This window comes from Festucalex cinctus, chromosome 5, assembly GCF_051991245.1.
Source record: "Festucalex cinctus isolate MCC-2025b chromosome 5, RoL_Fcin_1.0, whole genome shotgun sequence".
Lineage (NCBI taxonomy): Eukaryota > Metazoa > Chordata > Actinopteri > Syngnathiformes > Syngnathidae > Festucalex > Festucalex cinctus.
In genome coordinates this window covers 17,109,874-17,124,868 of record NC_135415.1, presented here as the reverse complement: position 1 = coordinate 17,124,868, position 14,995 = coordinate 17,109,874, and the positions used below count along the sequence as shown (strand labels likewise).

The 14,995-nt window shown below is 38.9% G+C and overlaps 1 protein-coding gene across 1 annotated transcript; it reads right to left on the bottom strand.

The window, feature by feature from the left end:
• Positions 1-667: 667 nt before the first annotated feature.
• On the bottom strand, positions 668-14,330 carry bco2l (beta-carotene 15, 15-dioxygenase 2, like). Its single transcript, XM_077521297.1, has 13 exons — positions 14,303-14,330; positions 10,727-10,904; positions 10,352-10,563; positions 9,371-9,486; positions 9,177-9,279; positions 7,914-8,054; positions 6,799-6,959; positions 6,138-6,308; positions 5,634-5,771; positions 4,730-4,912; positions 3,832-3,942; positions 3,267-3,413; positions 668-765 (listed from the first exon to the last, which is right to left on the bottom strand). The coding sequence occupies exons 1-12, from the start codon at positions 14,328-14,330 to the stop codon at positions 3,297-3,299; spliced, it is 1,659 nt and encodes a 552-aa protein (XP_077377423.1). The 3' UTR covers positions 668-765; positions 3,267-3,296.
• Positions 14,331-14,995: the final 665 nt, after the last annotated feature.

Genomic DNA, 14,995 nt, shown 5'->3' with positions numbered 1-14,995 from the left:
GAGTTTACGCTTTATAGACTGCTGGGTCAGAAGTAATTTGGTGACATAAAATAACCCAAAACTAACCCAGCACTGCGTCCAAAAGTACTCCAGCCAATTTATACGAAGTGCACTGGGTTGAGTATTTGACCCAGCATGTTGGGGTCAAGATTTTGCTGAAACAAAAATTTGAATCCAACCTTGAGTAAAAGTAATCCAGTATTAGGAAGACAACCCAACATTTTTTAGTGTCTATTTATTATTCTCCCATCCAGAACTTATCAAGAACACATTAAATTGACCATTGATTCTCTTTTCACATAGTTCAAATAAAATGTGTGCACGGCTCACTCGATAAGCTTTTGCTTTGCTTAAGTAAAATTCAACTTAGGGTTAACTGAGGGCAAAGGTCTCCGGGATGTGGCTGTCACGCGCATCGCAGTGTACTAATAAACTGAACGTTACACGCACACACACAGAGACAGACTGTCAGAGAGAGGTTAAGCATGACTGATTAGATTAGGAATTATGAGCTAATTAATGCGTATCTTGGGAGAACTCGTGCAGCATGCTTATTAGGAGACACAGCCGCGGTCGGCTGCAGAGAACGAGGAACTGTTGTTAATTCCCACTATATTAGATGTGGCCTTACATTAATTGGAACAATATGCTGCCGCTCAGACCTTCCCGCGTTATGAATAAAAAGCACATGAAGATGAGACGTCTGCGGACACAGTCACAGAGGAGGATGGCATTCAGCTGAGAGCAGACCCGAGGCCAAATCATCTGAAATGGAACATTTGAACAAATTCAGACACACGCACTTTTCAAAAGCATTTTTATGATAACATGTGTCCTTGAAATTATTTCATAAAAAAAAATATTTTAGTGCAGATGTGTGTGGTTTTTTGTCAAATGGTGTCTCTTAGATACTCACAGGTAAACCCAGACTTTTTTTTTTTTTTTTAAAGAATTTAGAGTGGCCTTTTACAGTGGGCAGTCCAAGACAGTTTATCATAGCAAATACATGCTCACTAACAGATTTGGGCAGATTTGTGAACAATAATTGATTGAAACAAACAGACCTCTGTATATAGAAAACATGTTTGAGTTCAACTCATGAAAGTTGTTCAGTGGATTACAACTGCATTTAGTAGTCTGTAAACCAAACATAACCCAAAAAATTAACTGCCCAGCCATACCGTAAAACCCTGTGTATAATATGCACCACCCCAAATCACCCTTAAAAACGTTTTTTTTTACCCTTGTATTTGTGTATAATACACCCCGCCCCTTGTTGATGACCTTTTATTATCAGAGTGAATATTAAGAACGGATATTGAAGATTACAAACATACCAATAAAGTGTAAATGCTTTAAAATCCAGGATAGCAACTGTACTTTTTTTTTTTTTTTTCTTTTTCTTTTTTTTCCCCCCATACATCTGATTAAGGTCTTTCCAAAATATTTGTAAAATCCTTTTTTTTGACAATCTTCTTCTGGCTCTTTGAGTAATTTCAGTAAGCTACTTTATATGTTTTGTATTTCTGTTGCTTTTTAACAGCTTTTTAGATGTTGTTAAATGTTAAATATACTTTTCGATGTATTTTTTTACAACTCGGAAGTACTGGTAAATATCTAAACAATGTGAACATTTTTTTTTTAATTTCTTATTAAGCCCCATGTACCCATACACCACGCCATTGATTTAGGATTTTATTCATTCATTCATTCATTCATTCACTCATTCGCTCACTCACTCACTCATTCATTCATTCATTCATTCATTCATTCATTCATTCACTCATTCGTTCATTCATTCATTCATTCATATATTTTGCCCTGCAATTCGTTGGCAACCAGTTCAGGGTGTACCCCACCTACTGCCCAAAGCCAGCTGGGATAGGTTCCAGCACCTCCCGCGACCCTTGTGAGGAGTAAGCGGTTAAGAAAATGGGTGGTTGGATTTATATATTTATGTATTTGTTTATTTTGCAAATGGGATTTACAGTAAAATTTGGTAAACACGACTGCCTTCCTGTCGAGAGGTTCTCCGTCAGCGGTCACCAACATGTTGCCCGTCAAAGACCCACGAGTAGCTTGCGGGCCTGTTTGAAAAAAGAACTCAGCAGTGATGGGACATTGTGATTTCCTTGGAATGTCGCAGAAGTGATCAAATTGGATGACAATGAATAAATAAATGAATTGAAAATGTGAACACTTGCAGAAATTTGTAGAAATAAAGTAGTAATGAACAAAAGTGATGTTAGGCACTTCGGAGTTCATGGAGAGTAACAAATGACGTTAATATTGCATGGCTGGGATGTTACCATTTGCATTCTGGCTCTGGCTGAATGGGTCCTTTGTGACTCACAACAACGGCGTGGAGTGGAAAATCATTTTTTGAATGATAAGACAAAGCAATTCCAGTTGCTACATTTGTCAGACGGCTGTTGACGACGAGTGAGTCATGTAACATTTAAAGAGAATCTTTGGTGCCTGTGTGAGTTGCAGAGCCTGAAGTCAGGTGAAACTAGTCGGCCGAAATCAATATGAGGGTGAAAACCGTCAATTGGTGAGGAAGGTGGAGTGACAGGCACTGCCACAAGCTACTTCATATTCCGTCCAGGCTACAACTAGCCTTGGACATTCCCTATTACGGTTGTTTTTGTTGTTATTGCGACATCAAAGTGCTCTTGTTCCCACATCAGGTCTGACATGTCGGCGTTTAAGTGAATGTCAACGTTGTTTTGCTCATTTCAACAGCCCCAAATTTGCGACGCGACCTCCGGCAGACTCTCGGGAGGCTATCGACCAGTCGGATCCATTTGTTTTCCAGCCATTTCTCCACGCTGTCCATTTCTATCACATTACTTTGACAGAAATTGAATTTGCTCTGATGCATTTTGATGTCTCCTAAGTGCACGCGCTGGAAGTGTCGCGTTTCAAGTGGCGCGACGATGCGAAAACACTTCAGATTTAAACAGAAAAGAGGGAAATAGATTTCATTTTATTGTCTTCGGTTGGCATTTGTTTACGTGATTTTCTGAAAAGGATTTGTCCTTCAAATCTAGTTAAATGCACTTTGAGACATGTTTGCTTCCAGAGACTGTCATTGTTATAATTATTGTGGCAACATTCTTCCGCATGCATATATAAACTGCACTTATCCCAGTCAATGGGATCCATAAACATCATTTGCGTGCTTATTTCTTCTCTTGGTCAGTTCAAGAGTTCATTAATGTCACGGGCAAGTGTTTCTGTGGGCTGGTTGATGGGTCGCATACCAGTGGAACTTCTAGGCCAGGGCCTAGAATCTAGGTCATATGATTGAAGACACCGTGGGTCCCATATGGGATATTGACTGGGACCTCTGCTCTGCCCAGCTCAGTGAAGGTCTTAGCATCCAGAACGAGAAGGAATGTACTTTTGTCCTGGAAACAAAAGCGGAACACGTTAGTGTTTGTGTGTTAGTGTTTGTGTATAAAAGTAAAGTGATGCTTTGAGTTACAATGCTGAGATGATTTTCTTTTTTGTTGTTGTTGTTGTTGTTGTTTTTTCTCTGACTTTGAACAAAAAAATGAGATACGAACGCTCCCTGTTAGCCAAGGTGCCCACACCAACGAACAGAATAATGGTCCTTCCATCCATTTCACTGGGGACTGATTTGAGATAGCAGCGTTTTGGATTACAATTTTGGTCATGGAAAGAATTGAACTCTTAAGTCAAGGCACCACTATATCAACATTCTGGTATCATGCACAGTTTGATAGCGAGACTCGGTATTAATTAAACAATGAGGCTTGGGGAAAAACAGCACAGTTTACATTATTTCTGCAGATGTGAACTCACTTTTCGTGGTGTGATAATGACTGACAACACAACTCCATCATCTTCCTCCATCGCCTCTGGCGAAGCAACAAAGACAGGCTCAGACGGGAACAAGCCGGGATACCGCCACACCTAAACAGGAAATATGGCATTAAAATGTGCTATGCATAAAAAACAAGCTCATGGTCAACTGCTTTCCAGTCTAACTTTGACGTAAATAAACAATACAGCGTTACGCTGGTCCCACTCAAGACACACTTCCCCATTAAATCATACTATATTTATTCAGGACTGGCTGTGAATATGTATTAACACCCAATTTAGAATCTTCAATTAACCTAACCTGAGGCCCACCACACACTGGCTAAACTGACTAAACTATCCCACAGTTTCTGTCACTAGCTTAGAGGAGAGGTTGACCATCAGCTGTTTTTCTGATATTCAAAATTTGAATTGCTAGTGAAAGGTGTCGCGACATCACAGGTGTAACAGCAATGTTCATTTGGTGGCGCAAATCAATTAATGTGAACTGTTACAACATTCATGACACGTTAGTATATCGCAGGCTAGATAGCTAGCTAGCTAATGCAAGACGCTAACATAGGAGTCAACAGATGGACTCCAATGTAGGACAACAATCAAAGGAGATACTAATCAAAGCCAGGTTTAAAAAAAAACTGAAGTTAATAATACCACCTGTTGAGAGTCAAATCAAGCTAATAGCAATAAGAACAAAAATAAATCAAAACAGGTCACAGCTCTAAACATTTTTCACCTTCTTATACTCATTAAATCCTTTATGCTTGCTAAAGCATGTGATATGAATAAATCACAAAACTATTACAAATTTTGGAGTGTACTTTAAGTTCTGGTATGTTCTGACATTGACGTTTATGAGCAGTCTGTGATCAGTGGAGACCTTAAGCTTCTTGGTGTGTACGTCCATCTTGAGCAGGGAGTCACTGAAGACGTGCCCAAAACCACACGAGTAGAAGTAGCGGTAAGGTCGTCCGTTGTAGCGCTCGTAGTTGATCTGAGGGAACTCGAGGCCACCGTGTTGCAGCAGTTCATCATCGTGAAGTTCCTCGTGGGTCATGTAAACCTAGACAAGGTCAAACGTTCACTCACATTGATGCATTTTTTTTTCCAGTTCTTTTTTACAGGTCGATGTTTAAACTGATTAAATTAACTCATTCACTGCCAAAAAGACGTCAAATGATGCAATTTTTTTTCTGGTCTGGCAATGAATGCGTTAATAAATAACGAGAAAAAAAAATCAAAGTGGCCCTTGCAGCTTTCTATTTTTTTGTATGTGGCCCTCAGAGGAAAAAGTTTGGACACCCCTGCTGTACATTATATCAACAATTTATAATTGCTTCATTGATTTTTACCATGTTTAACGCATTCACTGCCATTGACGGAAAAAGACGTCAAATGATTTTTTTTTATTTTTTTTGCTGGTCTGGCAATGAATGTGTTAATAAGATCTGTATTCACTGTTAAGACTCTTTCAGTACATTTGCCTGTCAATCAACCAAAGCATCTTTAATATCACATTTTCTACCCTTATTTTTTTTTTATCAAAACATATTCTAATGAATAAATAAGGGTTATTGTTTTTAATTCTAATTCAATGTCCAACTCATTCCTCACAATACTCTTACCATGAAAACCATCCTGTCTAAGAGCTTATCCTCATCAGGTGTGTAATTACTCACAGAGTGTAGTAGTTAACGCTATTGATTACAATTTCAACTTCACCCTTAACTGTAAAGTGAAGTGCAATCAAGTTAATGACATCATTATTCAGTGATGTACGCTACCTCTCCAGGTTTGGTCATTTTGGCCGTGGCTTTATAGTTAGGCAAGGTCACGAGGTTCTGGTCCAGGGGGGTCGATTTGTCCACATTTAACGGCAGGACGTATCTCCTTGGCAGGTTTCTGCACAGTGAGTTGTAAAACTGATCAAACAAAACACAAAGGAGTGGAGCACCTGTAGTTTATCACAGCAAAATATGCTTTGCAACAAGTATTTTTATTATTATTTGTCATGAAGTGCAGTTTTTAATTGAAGTGATCGAAACTGAATTATTTAACGCTTATTCCAAATGTATGGAGGATGCAGTACAGTTCTACCTTACTCCAAAATACAACCACATCAACTAAATTCATTGCATTTATGTGTGCATGTTATGGCCAGTAAACGGGTAGAAAAAAAATGATGTCAATAAACACACGAGCCAAAGTGTACGTAAAATCCATCTGCTGGAAACAGGCATGAATGAATGAAAAATGAATATGTTCCACACAGACAAACACAAACTCACCTTGTCCATCTCCTCTCCCGGACCTCTGCGGAGGTTCTCCAGGGTAAAGTCTCCGATGACCTCGCCGTCATCCCCGCAGCACATGTCCATAACCAGCAGGCCGTTGTCTTCAAAGGCATTGATTTGATGCAGCGTGAACATGGGAGCTGCGCGGTACTTCACTTCACTCTCCTGTCGACAGGTGTCACATCACATAAAGGTAATTTAATTCAGTACAGCCTTCTGGAGTGGTCTTTCTTGTATGTGACCGAGGTCAATGACCTTTTTGAAACTGAGAGCTGCTTCTTGGTTAATAACTTGTGTGAAGGGCTACCAGTTTCATACATACTTCTGAAATAACACATTTGCTCAAGTTAGCTTTATTTTTATGTTATTATTCATAACTATGCCCTGCGATTGGCTGGCAACCAGTTCAGGGTGTTGAAGGGTGCTGAAGCCCTCTGGGATAGGCTCCAGCACCCCCCACGACCCTTGTGAGGAGCAAGTGGTTAAGAAAATGGATGGATGGATGGATGGATGGATGGATGAATTATTCATAACTAATGAAGTCCATCTAACAACATAGACTTTATGGTGTTACAGTATTTTTACAAGTTTTAAATAGTAATAATAATAATAGTACTTAAATGGTGGAGCCAAGAGAGTCTGGCCTTTGACTCACTTTGCCAGTGTGCCGGTTGACCAGGTGGAAGATGGTGTCATTGCGCGGCTCCCAGGTCATGACTTTGTGAAAACTCTTTCCCTGGATGCGGTACAGCATAAACTTGAGCAGATCCAACTTGATGGGCTGCTCCACAAACACAATGTAGTTCTCAGACATGACTGTAGGAGGCATACACAGAGGGAAGTAAGGATATGTTTTTACAATATTTGTCACACAAATGGTGTAGCGATGTAAATCATGTAATAAAGCAATACTCAGTAATATATTCTTTATCCTCTGTAAAGAAGGACTAATCTTACTGCCACCTAAATGTGGCATGACCATCTTCATGCAAGTGCGTATGTATTTGGGGGGGTGGACAGTATTTTTGTCCTAACGTAAGCCAAATAAGGGATTTACCACAGGCCTCACCCAGTCTTCTTTGGCTAAACAATGCAAAGCGAATTTATGTGACACAATCAAGGGAATTTGGAGACTAAAATATGTGCTTGTATATAAACACATGAATGTGGGAATAAACAGATCCTCTGCTTCTCCCGCTAATCTAGCCAAGGATGCAAGTGGGCGCCTTGAACCACTTTGCAATGCTTCACACTCTTAGCAAAAAAAAAAAAATGTCTTGTGCCATCCAGGAATAGCATGGAGGTCTGCACGCAATTGTATTGTGTATTTACAGAAGTAAACACAGAAGCTTGAAGCGCTGAAAGAGGCCTATCGGGTCATGTGACATATCACATACACACCAGCTGCTTGTGTTCCTCCTTCACTTGCTTATTTTATTTTTTATTTTTTGCGTTAACTAAAAGAAACTCCTTTTGTTTTCCAGTAATTTTCAATACATTCCGGAGATCTAAAAATGCAGGATAATGATATTGATTTGGGAGGAATAGAGACAATCACACACAGCTGGTGAGAACTGAACACAATACAAAAGCACTGTGATTGACAAAGTAAAGCAGGGTGAGACTAGAATTTGAATGAGTAATTAATAAGAGTATGGAAGGAAAAAAAAAAAGTGTAGGCTCAAGCCTGTCAAAGCAGGCAGGCGCCAAAGCTCTTCGCGTAGAATGCATTCGTTCGACTTATCCCTTTGGCGACGTGCTGCATCTCACCGAAGCTGTGATAGTAGGAGGGTTTTCTGGGTTCGCTGGCTCGGATGGAGCAGATCACTTTGGCTCCGTATAGGTCTGCGCCGTCCTCGCTCGCCCCCGTCTCCTCGGGTGGGGGCACGCGGATGATGTTGTAGAAGAATCCTGAGGTTTTTGCACATGTGTGTAAGTAACATACTGTAGGTGTAATAATAATCGTGTGTATAGAAATAGAGAAGGCGGGCAATTTAGAACATGAAATTGGAGTTAATACGAGCAAACATAAACACATGAATAAGTAATATTATGAATAATTAATATTCTTATTAAATACAGTTAATACACAAAGGAAAGTAAGACATGCACTCGCTAGCCACTTAATTTGGTTTATCTGCACAATATAATGAGATTCAGCACAAAAGAACCATTAAAAAATAATGATGCTCAGATTTGGTTGAAACTGTCAGAGATACTTTTTTAACAATGTTTTTTTTTTTTTTTTTTTTAATAACGGGTCAGCATGGTAGACTAGTGGTGAGCACGTTTGCCTCACAGTTATGGGTTCGAATCTCATCTCAAGCCTTGCTGTTTGAAATTTGCATGATCTCTCTCACACGTATCTTAAAAATACATCTCTAGCTAATGTTCAGTAGTGTCTAAAACTGTTCAATGCTTTATATTAAAGACCCGAAATCCTGTGAGGGAAAACAAAAGCCCGACCTTGAACCTTCAGGCCCCCTGGCGAGTGCCAGAAATTCGTACCTGAAAATAGTGCGTCATGGTCAGATAGGGGAGGCTGATGAAGACCCCACTGGCTGGACCTCCATAAAATGAAATTCAGAACTTGGAATTCAAAATGGAAAATGGATTCTGGGTTCAAATTTACATTTTCACATTGCCATATGGGGCAGTGGATTTGGAATCCATGGAATCTTCTCAGTTCATTTCATCAAATGCAACCTAGTATTTGAATAAATACAAATGCTAATAATTTTTGTAATTTAGTGTTTCAGCACCGGTATCGAGGTCATATTTATCCAGGTTTAGTATCAAAGTTAGAATTATGGTATTACTATTGCCAACTGTCTGTCAAAATGTGTACTCGCTCTCTATGGCAGTCTGCTTCTTTGACAATCTTGCCATGTTTTTGTGGTTCAATTAAAAAAAAAAAAAAAAAAGCAAAAAAAAATCCTGTATGTTGAGCCTCAGAACAGTTTTTTTTTTCCACAATGGTCCGCTTGATTGTGCGGCGGGCCTAAATGTTGCGGCTTTAGCGTGGGTGTTTACCGCCTTTCCCATGAGAGTTGCCCATGTTGTACGTGGCCCCTTGGCGGTCATAATGCGGGTGGGCTGTGGCTGCATTGATAGCAACATACTGGCTCCAGTCCACCTGAAATTGGCAAGTAACAGTCATCTTGGTGCAAATTTAGTTGATGCAAACGCCAGGAGAACATGAACGAGAGACCGCTTTGTCTCGCTACCTTTTCTTTGGTGTCCAGAGTTTGAGGATCAATTCTCCTCATGTAGTTGGTTTCTGTGCTGACATAATAGTCTCCCTTGTACTTGACAAAATTCACACTTGCATTGTCTGTGGCCTCTGTTGACAACAGAAAAATGACTGTTATATACAGCTGTGTTCAAATAACAGCAGCGTATTCAAAAGGGAAGGATGATGAATCCGATCTATAGACTTAAACCGTACAGAGCATGCATTTCACTTGCTAGGTAGGAGACAGAAGGGAATAGCCATCCAAAACAAACAACTTGAAGAAGCTACGGGGAAATCCTGGACAAACAGCACAAATTGGCCTCTCTGAAGCTTTACTCCCGTTTCATTTTCAAACAAACTAATATTCAGAGCACACTTTTATAGCAACATCAATGTTCAGGCTTCCTCACAGTTTAGAAGTTAATTTTAAAATATTGCCCTGTTGAGGATGTTATGGATTACAAAAATGATTTAGATTGTTATGCAATGCTTGGCAGTGGTAGGTTAAAATCCCCTGACCAGGTGATTTCATTTTGTTAAATGTTAGGTCAAGGTCAAGGACACATCTGTGCATTGTAACCTAATGAAATCAATGTGCTTCTTTGTTAAATATACTACAATATATTTGTATTAAGTTGAAAATTTTAATGCACAGTGCAGTTGTACATAAATAAAGAATTTGGGGTTGTTAAATAAATAGAAAACAAAACCCGACAAAGCTATCATTTTATGATTTGTGTTGCTGCTATAATTTAAAATCCAAACACATTATGATATACCGGCTGCACCTTTTGTTAAGGCTGGAAAATCAATGGTCATAAAGTCAAAAAAAGATCAGTTTTTATCTGTTTTACTTCACCTGTGCTTCTGCTCCCTAATGCATTCCGTGATGGCAGGGATACATTAAGATTCAGTAAAGGGACCTCTCCACTTTAGTGGGCTGATATTCATTCAGCATTTGAATTGCACATACTTGGGATCTGAAAACGTGAGAAGAATCGCGCAAAGACGTTCTTGCAGGGATCAGGCATGGCCAGCGTTCCGAACTCTGACACCACGATGCGGTTCTTCTCCGAGTTGCGCACGTACGAGTCACTTCTCAGGAAGCGGCTGCTGTACGTCACTTTGCCCTCGCTGATGTGAAATCTGTGCATCATGGCCATGCCGTCAAACCAGTGGGTGTATCTGAGGAGGGGGGAGAAAGATCAACACCAAACATACACCAAGTGCTTGGATACACCGGCACAATCTTGTGAGACGCGAGACAAATGTGCTGCCTTGACAAGTGAACTTGGATGACTCATGACTTGTTTTTATGAGCACATTGCAGTCGTGTAATGTGTTGTACCTGTCTTGGCCAAATTCAAACTTCCCTGGACCGTTCCTCAGAAAGCTCCCATTGATCCACGTTGGGACAGTTCCCTTGATGTTGGTGGGAATGGGATCAAGGCTTTCCTCCACAGAGCTCACCAGGGGGGCCACACTCTCCAAACCTTTGCCCTGGGGGCATCTCTGCCTGCTGGACACTGTAGGGAAATCGAAAACATAATCACCAAAATTATATTCATGATAGAAAGGAATGTAGTGGAATCACATTTGTTTTCATTGCATATATCACGGGTATAGGGCAATGATCAAGAAACATAAATAAATAAATGACCAACAGAGGGTGACAGAACGGAAGCCTGACGGGTTGCCAGATGGCGCACCATTTTTCTTAGATAGAAAAGAAAATTATAAGGAATAGGGGCATATTCAAGAGTATATAATGCATAATAGCACCTTTAATAATAAATCTAAACTATATTGCTAAATAAATCCAGTATACAGTATGTTTATATATTTATTTTATTTTATTTGTTTTAAAGTGGTTTTTACTTCTTGCATTGTAAATATGCTTTGTATGGTTCTTTTTATGTGTTTTTTAAATTGTTTTTTTATATATATATTGTTGTTGATTTTATCTGGACCATTGAGTCTGTAATAGAAGTTGATCTTATTGTTAAAATTTGTTATTATTTATAAAAGGATCATAATGACAGGAAATTACAAATTAAATTCTAACAATAAAATATAATACATACTAAAATGTACCAATAATAGTCATGCTAATGTACGACTACTACACTTTAAAAAATGGCTTGGTAAAATAAATAAAATAAAATGAAATGAAAAAAAACTACTAATCTAGTAGGTTAACCTCATATTGGCTTAATTAGCCAATAGACTGGCTAGACATTGACCATTCCGGGTGGTTACCGGCATACCAATTTTATTGGTTAGCCAAACAACCAACGAAATTAGTTACAATAAAAAGTAAGTCTAGATAGAACAATTGGAAATATATTTATTGTATCAATGTATTGCATTCTAAATGTATTTTTTTTTAATTATTATGATTAGGATTAGATAAGCAAGGAAGATTATGGGTACATCTAAAATGTCATTGAGGTAGCATGCTGACACTTGTGGAATTTATATAAATGATAACAAAATAAAAATAAAATTCACCAGTGACTGTTTGTTAAACTGTCAACACGCTAATTGAACTGTCCACTAAAAAAAAGTGCATAGATGAGGGAAACATTATCTATTGTGTGCTTTGTGAGATTACATAATGCCGTCCACCACTGTGACATGGCTCCCTGGGGTGACGTACTGTGAATGACACCTGCTCTATCTGCTGCCTTATCTGCCAACCAATAAGCAATGTCGATTCATTGCCTGCTATCACCGCACGCACAAACCACTCCGCTGCTTCAGATTCACATGATAAGCACGAAGCAAACCAACGTTGTGGCTCAATAGTGTGATGATGCGTGCTGAGCAGCTCACCTTTCTGGGAATAAATTAAGTTTGTTCCTGAGTTGCAAATGACACCGACAATGAAAACAAAAGCATATGCAATGGAGAGATAAGTGCTGCAGGCTACAACAGACTCATACACCGTCAACAAGGTGGGGTTAAATTGCAAACTGCTGCAGGCATTGGGGACGTAGAGGTAGCAGAAGTCTTTGCTTGATCAAACCCCCCCCATCCCCCCAACCTTTAGCTATATGTCATTGTCTCAACAATGCGTTCAGCAAAGACAAACTGTCTGTGAATTAGATGAACACTTTAAAATAAACAAAATCCCTTTATACTTTGCATTTTATAGTCCATTGTATTCATACTTTTTATGTTTTTCGTCCGTTTTCTTGACCGCTTATTCCTCACAAGGCTCACGAGGGGTGCTGGAGCCTATCTCAGCTGGCTTTGGGCAGGAGGCGGAGTACACCCTGGACTGGTTGCCAGCCAATCGCAGCTTTTTATTTATTTATTTTATTTTTTTTTATTTGTCCACGCTTTTAAACCAACTGCACATAAGATATATACCGTACCTCTCCACATAATCGCCTGTAAATATGCCAATGTAATGGAGATGCCTCCAGTCATATAATGTACATGCATAACCATTTACCCAAACACTGTGTTATGAGAGATCATCAGGTGTTGTTTGGGAAATTATTCAGTTTCATCAAATTGGTATGAAAACAGTTAGTATTTAGTTACTGAAAAAAATTTAAAAAAAAATTAATTAAAAAAAAATAAATTAGAAAAAAAAGGGGGGTTAATCTATCTAGCCAGCTAAATCTAGTGACAGGTGAAACAATTACCATAAATAGTCATACCTCTTGCCATTTTTTCAATGGAACAGTAGATTTTGTTAATCTCAACTGGCCCAGATTTCACCTCCGAGTGTATTTGTGATTCATTTAGATGGGATGATCATTATTTCAGTAGGTAGTAATTTTACAAAGTCTACACACCCCTGTTCAAATGTAATGTTTTTGTGAATTATACAAAAAGAGACCAACATATTCCATTTCTTTTTTTTCTCTCTTTTTTTTTGTCATTAATATGACTAAAAACCTGTGCAACGCAATTGACAAAAAAATAAAATAAAAAATAACTAAAGAAGTCTGTTTGAATGGGAAAATACAGTAAACTATTGAGACAATTGTGGTTGCACGTGTGTGCACACACTCTTATAACTAGGGATATGGCTTAGAATTAATTCATCACATTCAAATTCATGTTAAATGGAAGTCAGCAAACACTTGCCACCATTGAAAGTGCCTCTGACTAACCGCAAATAAAATTCCGATTTTCTAGGAGGCTTTTCTTGACATTTATGTCGTCAAATCTTACAGCGCAGGTCCTGGTCCACAGAGAACTTTCATAGCATCAGAGGGATGTCATTGTTCAACGGTGTCATTCAGGAGAAGGGTCAGAACTTCATCACATGTAACATGATGAAAAATTGTACTGACAATCACCATCCAGTGGAGAAAATATGGCGCAACGTCGGTGACATTGCTAAGAACTGAATGTCCCTCCAAAATCGATGAAAAGAGAAGAAATGTGGGAGGTTGCAAAGAGGTTGACAGCAAAATTGAGGAGCTGCGGGAAGTTCCGTCGTCCTTATATGGGCCTTCTTTATGGTCATATCAAAAACATGTTATATAAACAGGGGTGTGCAGACTTTATTCATCTAGTGTTTATACTTTTTATGACATTTTTGTTTGTTTTGTCGAATGTAAAATTTACAGTGGCTCTATCAAAGTTGAAACTGTTTCTTTAAAGCATACATGAAATTTAAAACAAATTCCATCTCGTAGAGGCTATTCAAGTCAGTGCTCTCTAAAGAAAACGTACTTCCTGTTTTTTAATGTTTTGTGTGCATGTTCATAAAATTCAAAGGGTAACCTACGACCAGTGCTATTATTATTCCAATTGATCCTAAATGCCAACCAAATACCTTGATGCATTTTCCCTTTTTGTCAAAATGAAGCTATAAATGAATTCAATATGCCCCAAGAAAAGTGCCTTTCATTCATAAATTGCCAATTCTGTCTTGCTGATATACGAGGCGACTACTCACTGGGCTGCGGCTCTGCGGTCCCGGACATGCTTGGCCTGTTGCTGTGCAAATCAAATGAGACTTAACACTGCGCTTTTATTACCGACAGTGTGAAGAGAAGAGCCTTTGGACTCTGGGATCGGTGCCGAGTTCAAGAGGTGGTCACTCGACATAAAAAAAAGGTACATCAGTCACGCTATCGAACAACTGATCGTAAAAATGTCTTAAGACACTTCCTACTGTTTCTCTTGTATGGCATAATACATTATGAATGATTTTTTTAAATTATGTATAGAATGTCAAGTACCTCCTGACACTTTGTAGCTTCAGAATCTTGCAGAAAGTCTTGCTGGAAGATTTGAAGCTATATACAACTCCAATTATTGTAACAAGAAATTGAGTTGAAATTGGCATCTCTCTACTACTGTACATTCTTTGTGTGATATACGAGCTGAACTGCAGAACAGTTGAAGATCATGTTGTGAGTTGCGCATCACATATTTGTGTGTGTGTGTGTGTGTGTGGATCTTGCCTGCAGCTCTCACGTCAGAATACAGAATTAACGCATATCGGTTTTTGCAGTGTTTGTTTTTGTACTGGTCAAATACATCGACGTGTTCACATATTTTTTTTCTCAAAAAATACGAAACACGGACCATATCTCAAAGATCCTGAGGTTATACTGTATCTATTACACATAGCCATGTTTCTCTT